This window comes from Chrysemys picta, chromosome 3 (genome assembly GCF_011386835.1).
Source record: "Chrysemys picta bellii isolate R12L10 chromosome 3, ASM1138683v2, whole genome shotgun sequence".
Taxonomy (NCBI): Eukaryota; Metazoa; Chordata; order Testudines; family Emydidae; genus Chrysemys; species Chrysemys picta.
Genome location: NC_088793.1, coordinates 184,815,243 through 184,835,087, shown reverse-complemented (window position 1 = coordinate 184,835,087; position 19,845 = coordinate 184,815,243). Strand labels below are relative to the sequence as shown.

The 19,845-nt window shown below is 43.3% G+C and overlaps 1 protein-coding gene across 1 annotated transcript in view; it reads right to left on the bottom strand.

The window, feature by feature from the left end:
* The window catches only part of CFAP36 (cilia and flagella associated protein 36), a 121,719-nt gene that overhangs the window by 77,768 nt on the left and 24,106 nt on the right, over window positions 1–19,845 (bottom strand). The window contains exons 2-3 of the mRNA XM_008169062.4: window positions 13,873–13,937; window positions 5,087–5,188 (exon numbers count right to left, since the gene is read on the bottom strand). Of these exons, the coding sequence (XP_008167284.2) occupies window positions 5,087–5,188; window positions 13,873–13,937 (167 nt within the window). The remainder of the gene's footprint in view (window positions 1–5,086; window positions 5,189–13,872; window positions 13,938–19,845) is intronic.

Sequence of the window (19,845 nt, the reverse complement as noted above, 5' to 3'; positions counted from 1 at the left end):
TTATAAACTGTATGATATAGTAAAATTACTGCTGGTGGAATTCTGCGCCAAAAAATTAAAAATTCTGCAGCAAAAAATTAAAAATTCTATGCACAATATTTTAAAATTCTGCAAAATTCTGCATATTTTATTTTTCAAAATAAAACAATATAATCACACCAGTTTCAATTATTTTTGGTCATTTATTTCAAAATACCTGTCAGCAAGTAGGTCTGTAACAATACCGACAACAAAAAAAGATTCAGGAAACGTTTTTTTGACAAATAGATTCCTTACTAGGCATATTAATACAGAATTCCAAGTAATAATTCATTTAAACTACAATACAGAACCGTTTTTCCTGCACCCCTCAGAAGCAATGCAAAGGCTTGGGAGAGTCAGGGGTGACAGAATTGTTGAGGGAGAGGGAAGTAAATTGCTAGGAAGGAGCCTGGGTGTGAACTTGGAGGGTTGTTAGGCATGGGTGGGGAAAGTATGAAACAGTTTTATTTGGGGGGGTGAGGAGGGATTGTTAGGGAGCTTCCCCCATGCAGACCCTGGCTGACCCCTAGCCTCTCCCATTCAGTCAGGCACATCTGCCTCTGTCCCCATGTGTGTCTGTGCCCTTAACCAGCCACTCCTGTCCCTATGTAGCTCTGCACCCTCTCCCCCAACCCCAAGTGTCTCTGTACCCTCACCCAGCCTCTATGTAGCTCTGCACGCCCCTCCCCCCCGGCCCCAAGTGTCTCCACACCTCCCTCCCCTCCATGGCCCCATGCCTCCACTCCCATTCAGCCCCTGCCCCAGTCTGTCCTCCCGCACTAGCCCTTATGAGCCCATCTGACCCCCCCCCCAGCACCCCGCGCTGTCTGTCTCTCCATAACCCCCGTCTCCTGACCTGGCCCGACAGGCGCTGTGAAGAAGGCAGGCTCTCTCTTCCTTAGCTGGCTGTTTGCTTTCAGCTTTGTTCTATCGCCACAATGCCCTCAGGTGGGCAAAAGGCAAAACTGCAGCAACATTTTGGCAGAAGCTTTTTCTGTGCAAAAAATTAGAAAACTGTGGGGCTCGTTAATTATGTGCATGTACAGAAGTGCAGAATTCCCCCAGGAGTATAAAATATATTAAATGACTTAATTCAACATTAAGGCCCCAGTCCTTCAATGAATTCCATTGCAGGTGGACCTCTACACCAGCACAGAATCCCAGTGAAGTCAATGGGACTCTGTATGAATGTTAAGGTAACCCATGTATAGTTCATTGCAATATCAGAGCCTAATATATTTAATTATTTTTAATTGAACATTATTATATGTTTTGTGAACCTAGTGAGACTGTAATTCTGTCAAACTTATCAATATTTTAATAGTTATACCCAACTCTCCTAGACAGGACAAAAATATTTAAGGATGTCAAAAGGAATAATAAAAATTAAAAGCTGGTTGGTCTAGTGACATATAATAGTGCTCTGCATTTTATGTGAATTGGATTCTATTCTCATGGTGAAATCCTGGCCCCATTGAAGTAAATGGCAAAACTCCCAGTGACTTTAGTGGGGCCAAGATTTTATCTTCAGTATTTTTTTCCTCCTCAAGCTCACAGGAGAGTGGTATGAAGGCAACACACGCAGCCCATATGCCCATTCCTTCTTGGCTGGTGTCAGAACTTTGAGTCATTAGCGCTGTTGGACTGAAAGGTAGGTAGGAGGATTGTAGAATTACACTGGAAAGACAGATTACACTTGGCTAAGTGCCACGCCATTACTGTAATGGTGGAGAGAGACTTGATGCATGATGCAGTGGTGGTGTGACTTACTCTGTAGCAACTTTTGTGTGTGGTTAAAAGGTACATTACAAGCACCGAAGGTGCTTGCAACAGAGCTAACACTTAAATTTCTCTAATGTAGACTAGACTCCAGATTCTGGATAGGCCATAAATTAAAAAAGAAGAAGAAGAAGAAGAAAGCTAGTGGTTAAGGGAAAATACCTGGAATATATCCCCTGCCCTCTTTCTAACGACAGCCAACACATTATGGTATAGTTGCTAAAAGGAATAAGATGTCTAACATTTGCTCCTCCACACTACAGTTCAACTTAAGTGCTACAATTTGGTGGGCTTTCCCAGAATCTGATGTTGCAGCTCTGTAAAATAATGCTGAAGGACTATGCTGTGTCCAAGATAATTAGAAACCAACAAGAGTGATTGCTAATCTTTCTCCAACTGAAAAATCATGTGGGCAGAAACTGGCCGGCTATCAATTCCAAAACTTTTCTAAAACCTGGATATTTTTATATTTGTATTGAAGTTTAAGTGATTTGAAGAATTGTGGCTCAAGTCAATCTTTCTTTGCAGCTTATTTTGTAAACAAATTTAAGGAAACTGATTGATAAGAATCACACTGTCCTTGTTATTTTCCCTTTGTAGTAAGGGTTTTAAGTCTCAATATCCCATGCCATCCTAAACAATCTCTCTCCTTTCTTAAGAATTCACAGCCTTTAAATTACTTATAAACTTACTCTGTCTCTCCTTCTAGTCCTCTTAGTCATTACTTCACCGAGTGATATTTTGGGTTCTTTTAAACTTTATTCAAAAAAATCAATCCCACTATTGCCCTTTAATAATTTTTTTCCCTCCAATTTCTCTACCTCTTCATCATTTTGAGGTGTTGACCTCAAACCAACCAATCACATAGAATCATAGAAGATTAGGGTTGGAAAAGACCTCAGGAGGTCATCTAGTCCAACCCCCTGCTCGAAGCAGGACCAACACCAACTAAATCATCCCAGCCAGAGCTTTGTCAAGCCAGGCCTTAAAAACCTCTAAGGATGGAGATTCCACCACCTCCCTACATAACCCATTCCAGTGCTTCACCACACTCCTAGTGAAATAGTGTTTCCTAATATCCAACCTAGACTTCCCCCACTGCAACTTGAAACCATTGTTCCTTGTTCTGTCATCTGCCACCACTTAGAAAAGTCGAGCTCCATCCTCTTTGGAACCCCATTTCAGGTAGTTGAAGGCTGCTATCAAATCTCCCCTCACTCTTCTCTTCTATAGACTAAACAAGCCCAGTTCCCTCAGCCTCTCCTCGTGAATCATGTGCCGTAGCCCCCTGATCATTTTCGTTGCCCTCCGCTGGACTCTCTCCAATTTGTTCACATCCTTTCCGTAGTGGGGGGCACAAAACTGGACGCAATACCCCAGATGTGGCCCACCAGTGCCGAATAGAGGGGTATAATCACTTCCCTTAATCTGCTGGCAATGCTCCTAATACAGCCCAACATGCTGTTAACCTTCTTGGCAACAAGGGCACACTGCTGACTCATATCCAGTTTCTCATCCACTCTAATCCCCAGGTCCTTTTCTGCAGAACTGCTGCTTAGCCAGTCAGTCCCCAGCCTGTAACGGTGCATGGGATTCTTCCATCCTAAGTGCAGGACTCTCCACTTGTCCTTGTTGAACCTCATCAGATTTCTTTTGGCCCAATCCTCCAATTTGTCTAAATCACTCTGGACCCTATCCCTACCCTCCAGCATATCTACCTCTCCCCCCAGCTTAGTGTCATTTGCGAACTTGCTGAGGGTGCAATCCATCCCATCATCCAGATCATTAATAAAGATGTTGAACAAAACCAGCCCCAGGACCGACCCTTGGGGTACTCTGTTTGATACCGGAGGCCAACTACTAGACATCAAGCCGTTGATCACTACTCGTTGAGCCCGAAAATCTAGCCAGCTTTCTATCTACCTTATAGTCTATTCATCCAATCCATACTTTTTTAACTTGTTGGCAAGAATAATGTGGGAGACCATATCAAAAGCTTTGCTAAAGTCAAGATATATCATATCCACTGCTTTCCCCATATCCACAGAGCCAGTTATCTCATCATAGGAGGCAATCAGGTTGTTCAAGCATGACTTGCCCTTGGTGAATCCATGTTGACTGTTCCTGATCACCTTCCTCTCGTCTGAGTGCTTCAAAATGGTTTCCTTGAGAATCTGCTCCATGATTTTTTCAGGGACTGAGGTAAGGCTGGCCGGTCTGTAGTTCCCCGGGTTCTCCTTCTTCCCTTTTTTAAAGATGGGCACTATATTTGCCTTTTTCCAATTGTCAGGGACCTCCCCCAATCGCCATGAGTTTTCAAAGATAATGGCCAATGGCTCTGCAATCACATCAGCCAATTCCCTCAGCACCCTAGGATGCATTAGATCTGGACCCATAGACTTGTGCATGTCCAGCTTTTCTAAATTGTCCTTAACTTGTCCTTTCACCACTGAGGATTGCTCACCTCTTCCCCATACTGTGTTGCCCAGGACAGCAGTGTGGGAGCTGACCCTGTCTATGAAAACCGAGGCAAAAAAAGCATTGAGTACTTCAGCTTTTTCCACGTCATCTGTCACTAGGTTACCTCCCCCATTCATTAAGGGTCCCACACTTTCCCTGACCTTTTTCTTGTTGCTAACATACCTGTAGAAACCTTTCTTGTTACCCTTCACATCCCTTGCTAGCTGCACCTCCAATTGTGTTTTGGCCTTCCTGATTACACCCTTGCATGCGCAAGCAATATTTTTATACTCCTCCCTGGTCATCTGTCCAAGTTTCCATTTCTCGTAAGCTTCCTTTTTGTGTTTAAGCTCCCTGAAGATTTCACTGATGAGCCAAGCTGGTTGCCTGCCATATTTGCTATTCTTTCTGCACATCGGGATGGTTTGTTCCTGCGCCCTCAATAAGTCTTCTTTAAAATATGGTTGTATGGCTTTCATAGTTAACTTTAATTCATTTATATTGTGTAGTTAATACAACTTAAAAATTAATTTAAAAAAATACAAAAAACACAGGAAACAAATTTTGATAAGAAGTTTTTGATGCCACATACAAATATATGGCCTTCAAGTGACACCACTGATCTAAATTAAAACTGCAGAAGTAATTTGCTAGCCACAATTCATAGCTGATGGGTATGAATTTATTATAGAATTTTAGAAAATGAAACATTTTCTGCAAAAAAGGACCTGTAATGCTATATTAGTGGAAATAGAAAATTAACAGATTATCAATTAAAATCCAGTCATTACTGTGGACTATAACAGCATAACAAAGAAAAATATACCTGTGAAGTATGTGACTTCGCAAGAGGAGATGAACACGCTTCTTGAAATGTCTCTTCATTAATTCCAATTTCCTTAAGATAACCTTCTAGCAGTTTTTCAACCTACAAAAAATTATGAGTCTTACCTTCTAATAATTTTCCCCCCAACACATAGACATATAAGTCACCAAACTTTTAAACTCACCTGTCAAACCATACTAATTGTCAATACATTATTTTACTATTGTGATTTTTATTTTTTTACAGTATCTTGATTCATTTGAAAGTCACTGCAATATTATTAAGAAAATTAGTTATAGTGAAAACCTCAGAAACCTGCTGGTATGTAGTATCTTCCAGAAATCCACAGTGGTTTTCAATGCTCATATTAGTGAGTTAATTAGAAAACTTTACTGGAGCTGTTGAACAAAATAGAAGGCATACATCACAGATTCCAGAAAGGACTCTGATTGTCAGCTTGACTAAATAGTGGATACCAAACTCTCAAGACTATGAATGCAAGTAGTATTTTAGCTAGAGACTAGGTCAGTGTAATTGAAGAAAATGTAACACTAAAAAAGATACAGTTGTGTATCAAAGTTTCTTGATAAGAACAATATTTTAATCTAAAATGTGATACAGAACAAGGATATGGAGAAGTATAAATAAAATATCAGATTAGATTTTAAGGTTTTGGTACTTAGACCTAAATGGCCTGATATCAGCCTACTTTTGACACTGCCTCATTTGCAGTTAGTGGAGGCACTGATGCTAGCCTCTCACCCGCATATAATAAGACGGGGATTTAACTTGGTGTTTTGCATAAGGGCTCATGACTCAAGAAAGCCCCCTACCTCTTGTACAAAATAGCACAGGTTTATGAACTTTCAAGGCATGTTGTAGGGCCCGTTTGTTTTAGCTCACCTCTGAAAAAATATAGAGGGATTAAGGTACAGACAAGTGTATGGGGATATTAGTATTTGATCATGTTGTTGATTGTTAAAAGGGGTGGACTGACTGTATTGCATTAGGGTTTTCTAATTTTAAACAACTGTCAGGACATTCAGAGACAGTGTATGGACAATTTTTTTTTCTAAATTGGAAGAAAATAAATGTCCACACAAATTACAAGACGATAATTTAAATGAATGCCTAAAACGAATATATTTCACGTTTCTTCATTATGCTTTGTTTGGATTCTGGAGAAACTTCGAACTCTGGGACTTAACGAATCCAATCTGAATTGATACCATTTGAATACACAGTTTACCCATGATTTCTATGTATGTGTGTTTGGAGCATGCCCCACAATGACCAAATTCAAGAAAAAGATCTTGGATAAAATTAAATGGATCTTAAAAATGGACATCAACATGACACTACCACATTGTGTACTTGAAGAATAGTAACCTGAACAGGGTCCAAGAAGGCAGTAAAATATAGGCCAACTGCTAGTATCTTGCCAAATCCTGGTCCCTATTTCAAGACAGAGGCCTGTCTTGAAACTACACTAGGAGTTTATGTCGAATTTAGCTGCGTTAAATCGAATTAACTCTGCACCCGTCCACACAACAAAGCTATTTAGTTCGACATAGAGGTCTCTTAAATTCGACTTCTGTACTTCTCCCCAATGAGGGGAGTAGCACTAAATTCGACATGGCCATGTCGAATTAGGGTAGGTGTGGATGGAAATCGATGCTAATAGCTCCGGGAGCTATCCCACAGTGCACCACTCTGTTGACGCTCTGGACAGCAGTCCGAGCTCGGATGCTCGGACCGGCCACACAGGAAAAGCCCCGGGAAAATTTGAATTCCTTTTCCTGTCTGGGCAGTTTGAATCTCATTTCCTGTTTGGACATCGTGGCGAGCTCAGCAGCACTGGCAACGATGCAGAGCTCTCCAGCAGAGATGGCCATGCAATCTCAGAATAGAAAGAGGGCCCCAGCATGGACTGATCAGGAAGTCTTGGATCTGATCGCTGTGTGGGGTGATGAGTCCGTGCTTTCGGAGCTGCGATCGAAAAGACGGAATGCAAAGATCTACGAGAAGATCTCCAAAGCCATGACAGAGAGAGGATACAACCGGGATGCAACGCAGTGCCGCGTGAAAATCAAGGAGCTGAGACAAGGGTACCAGAAGACCAAAGAGGGAAACGGACGCTCCGGATCCCAGCCCCAGACATGCCGTTTCTACGAGGCACTGCATTCCATCCTAGGTACGGCCGCCACCACTACCCCACCACTGACCGTAGACTCTGAGGATAGGATATTGTCGACGCCCGCTTCCTCGGAGATGGTAGTGGACGGGGAAGATGAGGAAGGAGATGAGGAGGACGAGGCAGTCGACAGCGCTTACAATGCTGATTTCCCAGACAGCCAGGATCTCTTCATCATCCTCACAGAGATCCCCTACCAACCATCCCCAGGCGTTAACCCGGACCCAGAATCAGGAGAAGTGTTTTAAACATGTAAACATGTAAACATTTATTTAGAACAGAACATTAATATTAACTGTGGGTTTTTCATGATTAGATTGTCCCAGGCACTTAAAGTTTTATTCTTTGGCAGTGCAACTGCTGCAAAAAAAATCTAACAATGTCCGGTATATCTTGATTGGTTTGCCCTAGGCGCTCTACTGTTTAGTCCTTGCCAGTGCAGCTACAGTAAAATTCGGTCTATATGTCCTGGGATAGAGCAGAAATCCTCATGGGACATCTCCATGAAGCTCTCCTGGAGGTAATTGGAAAGCCTTTGCATGAGGTTCCTTGGGAGAGCGGCCTTGTTGTGTCCTCCGTAGTATGAAACGTTTCCGCGCCAGGCTATCATCAAGTACTCCGGTATCATTGCCTTGCACAGAATGGCGGCATACGGCCCTGGTCTTTGCAGGCTTTCACGAAGCATGCGTTCTTTGTCGCTGTCTGAAATCCGCATCAGAGTGATGTCGCTCATGGTGACCTGCTTTGAATTAGGGGAATGTTAGTATTGGGACTGCTTGCCTGTTCCTTTACAGAACTGTAACCGGCGGTTTACAGCCATGCGGTGGAGGCGGGAGAGGGGCAGCATAGAGGGATCTTTCCCGGGGACAGCCACAAGGGGGTGGGACAGGGGCAGAGTTCATGCTTGCCGGATAGCTGGCAGCAGGAACTGGCCAACGCTAGGAGCATTGCTTTGAACGTCAAAGTAGGGCAGTGCTATTATTAAAGTTTTAAGGTGCCACAAGTCTACGGCTTACCATGTCAGCCTGCTACCCAAATTCTGCTGTCCTGTTCCGCTTGTGTGATCTGCACTGCAAGACCCCAGGGACTGAATGCAAAGGCCAAAAATTCGACCTTGTCCTGACTGCGCATGTGATAGGTGCTGTGAATGGTCTTGTTCACAGAGAAAGACAATTTTCTTTGTTCACCCAAAAATTTATCTTTCTGAGGAATTCACTCCCTTTTTCCCATCCCACAGCTGTGACTGTCTCCCGACCTACCCGGCCATCAGACTCCCAGAGGCTGGCGCAGATTAGGCATAGAAAGAAAAGGACACGGGACGACATGTTCTCAGAACTTATGGACTGCTCCTGAGCCGAGGCAACCCTGCAGACTCAGTGGAGGGAGAACATGTCCCAATACCAGCGAGCACACAGCGAACGGGAGGAGAGGTGGCGGCAGGAAGACCAGCAGGCGACTCAAACGCTGCTTGGACTAATGAGGGAGCAAACGGACACGCTCCGGCGCCTTGTGGATGTTCTGCAGGACCGGAGGCAGGAGGACAGAGCTCCGCTGCAGTCTATCTGTAACCACTGTCCCCCGCCACAAAGTCCCATACCCCACTCACCCAAAGTACCAAGAAGGAGGGGCAGCAGAGTCCGTGAAAACTGTCACTCTACCCCTGCAGACTGCTCAAGTACCAGAAGGCTGTCATTCCCCAAAATTTGAGAAGTCCTTTCCTTCCCGCCTCACCCAAGCCCCCATCCCAGTTTCATCCCCTAACTGTCTAGTTGCTAATAAAAAATATGTTTCTGTTAATTACTGTTTCCTTCATGTTTTTTTAGAGGACAGTCTGAAGGGGGGGGGAAGGGGGTTGGTACAGACACGGGGGCAGGTTCAGCAGCAGGTCACATACACAGTGCAGTCACTAGGCACCCTGGTCAGTCTGGGAGGTGTTTTTCATTTTCTGTGTGTGGGGGGGCTATGTGACTTTGTGGCGGGGGAGGGCGGTTAGAGATCTTATGCAGCGGTCCTTATACTGGATCACAGAGCCACGCAGCAGCGGATCTGTAACCATCCTCCCCCTGCCACAAAGTCACATAGCCCCCACACACAGAGTCCCGAACAGGAGGGGTGGCAGGCTCCGTTGAAACAATCAGTCCACCAGTGCGGACCACTGTAGAAGCAGGAGCCTGTCATTCCTCGAGTTTAGAAGCGTCCTTTGCATCACTACACTACACCCGCTCCCCACCACAGTCTGCGTCCCAGTTTCAACACTTTACCGCGAAAACAGTAATAAACAAAACGTTGTTCATTAACAAATTTTCAGTGATTTTATTTTTAAACGTGGGTTGGAAGGGAGTGAACGGGGTATGAAGCTGGAGAGGATAGTGAAGATTCACTGGGTAAAGAAACGGGGGCAGGTTCAGCTTCTCTGTAAAAAAACTAAATAGTCACAGGTTACCCTGCTCACTCAGGAACCTAGCTTTCAGAGCCTCCCGGATGCACAGCACGTCCCGCTGGGCTCTTCTAATTGCACGGCTGTCTGGCTGGGCGTAATCAACAGCCAGGCGACTTGCCTCAACCTCCCACCCCGCCATAAAGGTCTCCCCCATGCTCTCACAGAGATTGTGGAGCACACAGCAAGCTGCGATAACAATGGGGATATTGGTTTCGCTGAGATCAGAGCGAGTCAGTAAGCTTCTCCATCTCCTCTTGAGACGTCCAAAAGCACACTCCACCACCATTCTGCACTTGCTCAGACGGTAGTTGAAGAGTTCCTTTTCACTGTCCAGGGCGCCTGTATAGGGCTTCATGAGCCAGGGCATTAGCGGGTAGGCTGGGTCCCCGAGGATCACTATAGGCATCTCCACATCCCCAACAATTATTTTGTAGTCCGGGAAGTAAATACCTTCCTGCAGCCGTCTACACAGACCAGAGTTCCTGAAAACACGAGCGTCATGAACCTTGCCCGGCCATCCAACGTTGATGTTGGTAAAACATCCCCTATGGTCCACCAGTGCTTGCAGCACCATTGAAAAGTAGCCCTTTCGGTTAATGTACTGGTTGGCCTGGTGGTCCGGTCCCAGGATAGGGATGTGAGTTCCATCTATAGCCCCACCGCAGTTTGGGAATCCCATCGCGGCGAAGCCATCTATGATGACCTCCACGTTTCCCAGGGTCACTACCTTTGACAGCAATACATCAACGATTGCGTTGGCTACTTGCATCACAACCACCCCCACGGTAGATTTGCCCACGCCAAAGTGGTTCGCGACTGACCGGTAGCTGTCTGGCGTTGCAAGCTTCCAGAGGGCTATGGCCACTCGCTTCTGGACAGTCAGGGCTGCTCGCATCCGGGTGTCCTTGCGCTTCAGGGCAGGGGACAGCAACTCACAAAGTTCAAGGAAAGTTCCCTTCCGCATGCGAAAGTTTCTCAGCCACTGGGATTCATCCCAGACCTGCAGCACTATGCGGTCCCACCAGTCCGTGCTTGTTTCATGTGCCCAGAATCGCCGTTCCACGGCATCAACATGACCCAGTGCCACCATGATGTCCACGGCGCGGGGTCCCGTGCTTTGTGACAGGTCTGTGCCACTATCAGACTTCATGTCCTCATCGCGCTGCCGTAGCCTCCTCGCCTGATTTCTCAGCATCTGCCTCTGGAAAATGTGGCTGATAAGGTGCGAGGTGTTGACAATGGCCATAACTGCAGCGGTGGTCGCAGCGGGCTCCATGCTCGCAGTGCTGTGGCGTCCGCGCTGTCACTCAGCAGAAAAGTGCGCGAACTGGTTGCCCGCCGGCGCTTTCAGGGAGGGAGGGCGGGAGTGACGGTTGGATGACGACAGTTACCCAAAACCACCCTCGACACATTTTTTTCCCCAGCAGGCATTGGGGGCTCCCCAGCATTCCAATGGGCAGCGGGGACTGCGGGATAGCTGCCCACAGTGCACCGCTTCCAATGTCGACGCTTGCCCCGTTAGTGTGGACTCACACAGTCGAATTACTGTCCTTAGTGTGGATACACACGTTCGACTTTGTAATATCGATTCCACATATTCGATTTAAGTGAAATCGAACTACTCTCATAGTGTAGACATACCCTGAGACAATGGGATTTGAGCATGAAATTTCTGCTGAGGTGGGAAGAATGGAATCCACTCCCAGGCCATAAAGTATGACAAGTTTATGCCATGACTGTGTGCAAGGGTATGGGCAATATGGGAATATGCAGAGATGAGTATTTTGGAGAAATACTTATTTTCTGCTTTAAGAGATTGTTCTGATATTTTTAAAATATTCAAAAATTAAAATAACTTTAAAAATTCAAATTTTGCATGTGGTTAGTTATCAGGGAAGAATCATCACTTTACAAAGATTAGAGAACAGAGAGCCAGTAAAACAAAATTACAAACAACTAAAACTTGCACACATTCTGATGTGAATTTCCTTTGTCTGATAAATAGACTTTTGCACCACTATAACTGCCAGCAGTAACAGTCTTGCAAGTGCACAACTGGGTAAAGAAAACACTATTTCCTTACTTATTTAAATGTCCAATTCCTTAGATGCAATCAAAACTTCAATAGCTATATGTGATGCTTGGGAGAGGCATTTTGTGTCTTTCTTACTATGATTGAAAGTGCTAGATCTCTTTAAACATCTAGGTACATCTAGATACTAAACTGCTCAAGATAGTTAAGACCAAAGCAGACTGTGAAGAAATTCAAAAAGATCTCACAAAACTAAGTGATTAGGCAACAAAATGAAAATTTAATGTGGATAAATGTAAAGTAATGCACACTGGAAAAAATAACCCCAACAATATGATGGGGGCTAATTTAGCTACAACTAATCAGGAAAGAGATCTTGGAGTCATCATGGATAGTTCTCTGAAGACATCCACGCAGTGTGCAGCAGCAGTCAAAAAAGCAAACAGGATGTTAGGAATCATTCAAAAGGGGATAGAGAATAAGACGGAGAGTATCTTATTGCCCTTATATAAATCCATGGGATGCCCACATCTTGAATACAGATGTGGTCTCCTCATCTCAAAAAACATATACTGGCATTAGAAAAAGTTCAGAAAAGGGCAACTAAAATGATTAGGGGTTTGGAACAGTTCCCATATGAGGAGAGATTAAAGAGGCTAGGACTTTTCAGCTTGGAAAAGAGGAGACTAAGGGGGGGAAATGATAGAGGTATATAAAATCATGAATGGTGTGGAGAAAGTGAATAAGGAAAAGTTATTTACTTGTTCCCATAATATAAGAACTAGGGGCCACCAAATGAAATTAATGGGCAGCACGTTTAAAACAAATAAAAGGAAGTTCTTCTTAACACAGCGCACATTCAACCTGTGGAACTCCTTGCCTGAGAAGGTTGTGAAGGCTAGGACTATAACAGGGTTTAAAAGAGAACTACATAAATTCATGGAGGTTAAGTCCATTAATGGCTATTAGCCAGGATGGGTAAGGAATGGTGTCCCTAGCCTCTGTTTGTCAAAGGGTGGAGATGGATGGCAGGAGAGAGAGTTCACTTGATCATTACCTGTTAGGTTCACTCCCTCTGGGGCACCTGGTATTGGCCACTGTCGGTAGACAGGATACTGGGCTGGATGGACCTTTGGTCTGATCCAGTATGGCCGTTCTCACGTTCTTACATTTCCAGTGTGTGTGGGGAAGGAATCACTGGTTATGTTACGTTTTATGCCATTGACAAAAAGTAGGTGTCACAAATAGATCCCACAAAGTCAATTTAGAGTATTATGAAAAAGGCCTATGTCCAGCTAAACAGGAGGAATTTCAGAATCCCAATGCATGGTTTACAGAGTAGAGTATTACATCTATTAGGCACTGAGAAACTTTTTTGGAGAGAGCCTATATGGATGAGATGGACTCTACCATAACCAAAGTGAAACCAGAGGATTGGAAATTATATAAATCACCCTCACCTGAAATGCTGTGTTCAGTTCTAGTCACCCTAGCTCAAAAAATAAGGAATTCAGAGACAGGCACTGAAAATAATGGGTTATGAAAAGACTTCCAAAAACAAAAAGATTGAAAAATTTGGTATTTTTTAGTCTACACAAATAAGATGATTCATGAGAAGTAAACAAAATAATAAAGTTTTAAAAGGATAAATCAGCTCCTCCTACAGGAAATATTTAATTAAGTTGAAAGGCAACACATTTAAAATTGATAAAGGAAATACATACTTCATAATGCATAATTAACTTGTAGAACTCACTGTCACAAGAGATCACTAAGGCCAAAAATTTAGCAGGATTCAGAAAAGAATTATTTATTTATAGAAATAGTGAAGACATACACAGTTACATTAAGTAGAATAAAACTGTTTTTAGACAGTATATGAACCTTCACACTTCAGGGTATAAGTCAACTACTAAGGCTTAGGTTTAGGAAGAAATGTCACCTATGAGTTAGTGGACAAAAATGGAACAACCATGAGGTTCTCACATATTCCCCTAACACATCTGGTACTGGCCACTGTCAGAGACACGAGACTGGACTAAATGAACGACTACTGATCCGATATGCCCATACCTATGCTCCAGATTCCTACACCCTAGCCATTGGTGAATAATACTCACCAGAGCTTTGTACTCCTGATGAATCTCTGTATAGGACAACTTGCTTTCTTCTTCATCATCAAAAACTGAAATTAAAAAAAAAAAACTTGACTTTTCTTAAAAATGTATGTGTCAATAGTACAAAGAGTATTTCAAGTATTGAAATATTAAAGTTAGTGACCTTCAATTAAATGCAGCCTTAATTAAAAAGTAAGATCTACCTATTACAAAAGGTAATATATATTTAACCTCAAGTCACATATCTGGAATCTCTTCCATTTCTGCAGGTAGGTGTGATGAGGAGAACCCTTTCTACTGTGCAATAGTACCGCCTGTATTTCCTCCAAGCAGGATGTCTCTATGTGCTGGAAACAAGAAGGAGACACACTTTGAGATGTAGGATCCATAAATTAGGGTGAAGGGTGAGACTCTTATTCTGTGACAGAAGGTAGGGAGTGATGGTAGAATCACCGGTGGACACAACGCCAGCTGGGACAGGTAAGGGTACCATATCTGTCTGGGCCATGTGGGAGCAATCAGAATATTTGCTTTTTCCTTTTTTGTCTCCAACAGCACCTTTAGTAATAGAGGGAATGGAGGAAAGGTGTAAAGAAGGCCCTTGTTTCAAGGGAGGAGGAGAACATCTCCACTGGAGTGTCGTCTCATCCCCGGTCTGGAGCAGTACTGCGGACATTTCTTTCTCTAGTAGGTAGCAAACAAGTCTCTCTCTGGCTACTCCCATTTCCTGAATATATCATGTAGAATAGTTGACTCTACTTCCCATTCGTGATCAAGCAGGAACTTTCAGCTGAGGCTGTCGGCTGTCGTGTTGTATATTCCTGGTAGGTACGCCACTGATATTAGGACATTGTGTGAGATGCACCAATTCCCTAGCTTTCTGTGCATAAGGAATGAGACCTGGGATCTCCTTGCCAGTTTATGTTGTACATACTGGCCATGTTGTCCATAATGACTTTCATGTGCGTGTTCATGATCAGTGGGAGGAACTGAGCACACACATTTCAAACCGCTCTGAGCTCAAGTAAGTTGGTGCTGAGATGCATCTCTGCCCCTGCATCACTGGATTCTGCTGAGCCAGCCTGCCCACCCATACCTGGCGCAGAGGGGCAGGGCCCGGGGTGTTTCTGGGGCAGGCCCAGCCCTGGCACTGTGTCGAGTCTCGGTACTGGAGGAGGTGGGGCCTTCAGGGTGATCTCCCATCTCAATGCAGCCAGTGGCCTGTGCTCCCCACTGCCCTGCCGGAGCCACATTTATTTATTTACAAATAAAATTTACAGAATTTTAAAATATTGTGTGCATAATTTTTATTTTTTTTGGTGCAGAATTCCCCTCAGGAGTATTTTCTTTTGTAAGCCAACGTGTATATCCCCAAGGATCTTAGAGTCACTCAAGAATCTATTAGCATGTTATAGCTGAAAGATTTCTTCACCAAACAGTCACTGAACCAACAAGAGGTTATGCCATTTTAGATTTGGTATTGATGAATCGTGAGGACCTCATAGAAGAACTGGTTGTAGTGGATAGCCTTGGTTCGAGTGATCATGAGCTAATTCAGTTTAATCTAAATAAAAGCATAAGCAAAAAAAGATCTGCAGTTAGGGTCGTTGATTTCAAAAGAGAAAACTTAAAAAAATTGGGGGTACTTGTTAGGGAAGTGGTCTGGACTGAAGAACTCAAGGATCTGAACATGGAAGAGGCTTGGAATTACTTTTAACTCAAAGTTGCACAAACTGAAGCCTGTATCCCAAGCACGGGGGCGGGAGGGGGAAATTGTAGGGAAGGGTTGCAGACAAGCTAGATGAGCAAGCATCTCAAACAGGTGATTAAAAGAAAGCAGAAGGACTACAAGGAATGGAAAATGGGATGGATCAGCAAGGAAAATTACTTCTTGGAGGTCAGAAAGTGTAGGGATAAAGTGAGAACTGCCAAAAGTCAAGCAGAGTTGGACTTTGCAAAGGAAAGTACAACCAATAGTAAAAGGTTCTGAAGTCATATAAATAAAATGAAAACAAGGGAAAAAGAAGTGGGACCACTAAGTACTGTGGATGGGGTGGAGACTAACGATAATCTAAGCATGGTCTAACGCAGAGGTAGGCAACCTTCAGCATGCGGCCTATCAGGGTATTCCACTGGCGGGCCATGAGACATTTTGTTTACGTTGACTGTCCGCAGGCACAGCCCCCTGCAGCTCCCAGTGGCCCGCAGGCCATACTGCTTCCCGCAGCTCCCATTGGCTGGGAATGGTAAACCACGGCAACTGGGAGCTGCAGGGGGCCATGCCTGCAGACGGTCAAAGTAAACAAAATGTCTCGTGGCCTGCCAGTGGATTACCCTGATGGGCCGCATGCTGAAGATTGCCGACCCCTGGTCTAATACCTAAACAAATACTTTGCTTCACTTTTTCATAAGTACTGACAGGGTGGCTAATGGCAACGAGGATATGGAAGTAGAAATTACCACTTCCAAGGTCAAAGTCAAACTCAAACATCAAACTCAAACATCTTAATGGGACTAAACTGGGGGCTCAGATAATCTCCATCCTAGAATATTAAAGGAACTGACACATTAAATTGCAAGCCCAAGAGCAAGGTTTTTTACTGAATCTGTAAACTCGGGGGTTGTACCCTATGACTGGAGAATTGCTAATATAGTTCCTATTTTTAAGAAAGGGGAAACAAATTTGAACTGGAAAACTACAAGCCTATTAGTTTGACCTCCATTGTATGCAAGGTCTTGGAACAAATTTTGAAAGTAGTTAAGGACAGAGGTTAACAGTAATTGAGATAAAATACAAAATGGTTTTACAAAAGGTAGATTGTATCAGACCAATCTGACCTCCTTCTTTGAGAAGATAAGTGATTTTTTAGACAAAGGATATGCAGTAGATCTTATCTATCTGAATTTCAGTAAGGCATCTGATTGCAGTTCCACATGGGAAATTATTTGTTAAATTGGAGAAGATGGGGATTAATATGAGAATTAAAAGGTGTATAAGGAACTAGTTAAAGAGGAGACTACAACAGGTCATATTGAAAGGTGAACTATCAGGTTGGAGGGACGTTACTGGTGGAGTTCCTTGGGGATTGGTCTTGGGACCAATTTTATTTAACATTTTTATTAATGACCTTGGCACAAAAAGTGGGAGTGTGTTAATTAAATTTGCAGATGATACAAAGTTAGGAGGTATTGCCAATACACAGAAGGATTGGAATATCATACAAGAAGCTCTAGATGACCTTGAAAACAGGAATATTAGGGATGAATATTAGGGATGAAATTTAATAGTAGAAATTGTAAGGTCATGCACGTAGGGACTAACAACAAGAATTTCTGATCCAAGCTGGGGACTTATCAGCTGGAAGTGACAGAGGAGGAGAAAGGTGTATTGGTTGATCACAGGAAGACTGAGAGTTGCCAATGAGATGCAGCTGTGGAAAAGGCCAAATCAGTCCTAGGATGCATCAGGCAAAGTATTTCCAGTAGAGAGAGGGAAGTGTTAGTACCATTACACAAGACACTGGTGAGACCTCATCTGGAATACTATGTGCAATTCTGGTCTCTCATATTTATGAAAGCTTAATTCAAACAGGAACAGGTGCAGAGAAGGGCTACTAGGATGATTCAAGGAATAGAAATCCTATCTTATGAGTAAAGACTCAAAGAGCTTGGCTTGTTTAGCCTAACCAAAAGAAGTCTGAGGGGAGATATGATTGCTCTCTATAAATACCTCAGAGGGATAAATGCCAGGAAGGGAGAGGAATTATTTAAGCTAAGCACCAATGTGGACACAAAAACAAATGGATATAAACTGGCCATCAACAAGTTTAGGCTTGAAATTAGATGACGGTTTCTAACCATCAGAGGAGTGAAGTTCTGGAACAGCCTTCCAAGGGGAGCAGTGGGAGCAAAATAACTAACTTGTTTCAAGACTGAGCTTGATAAGTTTATGGAGGGAATGGTACTATGAGACTGCCTACAATGGCATGCGTAGTCAGTCTGCAACTGGTAGCAGCAAATATCTCCAACAGCTGGTGATGGGGAACTAGATAGGGAGGGCTCTGAATTATTACAGCAAATTCTTTCCCAGGTGTCTGGCTGGTGGGTCTCGCCCATATGCTCAGGGTCTAACTGATGGCCATATTTGGGGTCTGGAAGAAATTTTCCCCTGGGTCAGATTGGCAGAAACCCAGAGTGTGGGGGGGAGGCTTCATCTGCACCATGGGGCGCAGGTCACTTGCAGGTTTAAATTACTGTAAGAGGTGGATTCTGTGTAACTAAGTTTTTAAATAATGATTTGAGCACTTCAGTAACTCAGCCAGAGGTTATGGGTCTATTACAGGAGTAGGTGGGTGAGGATCTGTGGCCTGCAATGTGCAGGTCAGACTAGAGGATCAGGATAGTCCCTTCTGGCCTTAAAGTTTAAGTCTGGCCTTCCTCTAAAGTTTAGAGGAAGGGTATCTAGTGGTTAAAATATGGGCATACAAGTCAGGAATTCAGTTTCTTTCCCATATCTGCCAATGACTCACTGTGACATGTTGGGCAAGTCACTTCTCATTTGTGTCTCCATCTCCCCCTTTGAAAAATGGGAATTCTATTTACCCTACATCACTGATGGGATGGGAAGTTTTATTAATGATTTATGTAATGTGCTTTGACATACACAGATGTGCTTAGAATTAGTATTAATTTCATCCAAATTTATAGTAGCTTAAGAAATAATCATGTCTCCAGTTGTGATGGCCCTAAGCCAATGTCTCACTGCACCTTTATAAAATATTATGTGAGATGGCTGTCCCTATAGGAGAGATTACTCACATCATCCCTTAACAATCCCCAGCGATGCAATGACGAGAATCTAGTCAAACAGTTTAGTCACTCTGACTAAGCAACCCTTTCAGAACAGGAGGATTAACGTTGTTTCAGTTTCACTTTTGCCCATGCTTCTGAACACCCATCTAACATTCTTCCAATGAAAGGATTGAAAAAAATTCCAGAGGAGGTTTTGAGTATTTTCAGATACCAATACTAGTACAGTACTTCAAGTTCATGTGCATGTTGATCCCACACATGATGTACTGGTTCAGAATTTTTTTCTCTAACAGTATCCTCTGGGAGGAGGGGGTTTGTGCATGCATTTCTCATGCTCTGAAGCGCCCTTTCCCAAAAACATAAGAGGCAGAGAGACCCCAAATACCAAGCAGTTCCTTCTGACCACCCTGTCAAAGAGTGAACTTCTCAGTGTTCCTCCTCCTCCTTTATTTAGTTTTAGATTAAGGTAGATAGTTTAGGTTTTCGTATTTTATTTCTTTTTGGCCCAGGGAAGAAGAGAAGAGCTTAAGTACTAGGTTAGTTGTACGGAGTCAGTAAATTGCACTTGAGGAGGGATGAGTCGAGGTTCTCTGGGAGATGTCTTTCTAATATCTTGGACATCATGTCTAAAGTATGTCTCTCTCTCATTTCCACTAATCTCAAAAGTATTAAGACAAGTAAGGCAAGACAGAGCTCCTGTCATCCTCATAGCTCTGGCATTACCTTGTCAGTTCTGGTTTTCAGATCTCCTCAACCTTTCAAGGAATCAATTTATAACCTTCGTCTCCAAAAAGACATTATTTCTCAAAACTCAGGTGTAGTGCTTCATCCGGATGCAGCATCTCTGTATTTGATGACATGGAAGATGTTTGGCTAACGCCAATGGACAAGGAATGTGCTCTAGAAGTACAATCAGTGTTGTTACAGAGTAGAAAACCCTCCACTAGGAAAAGATACCTTGCAAAATGGAAGAAATTTTCTATTTGGACAAAAACAAAAGGATGTATTCCTACTTCCTCTACTTTTCCACTTATTTTATAAGATTATCTTTTATTTTTAAAGCACCTGGGTTTATGTGTAAGTTCTAGTATGGTTTATTTGGCAGCAATTTTGGCTTATCGCTCATTGGTGTTAGGATACAGATATTCAGGCCTGTCTGTAAAG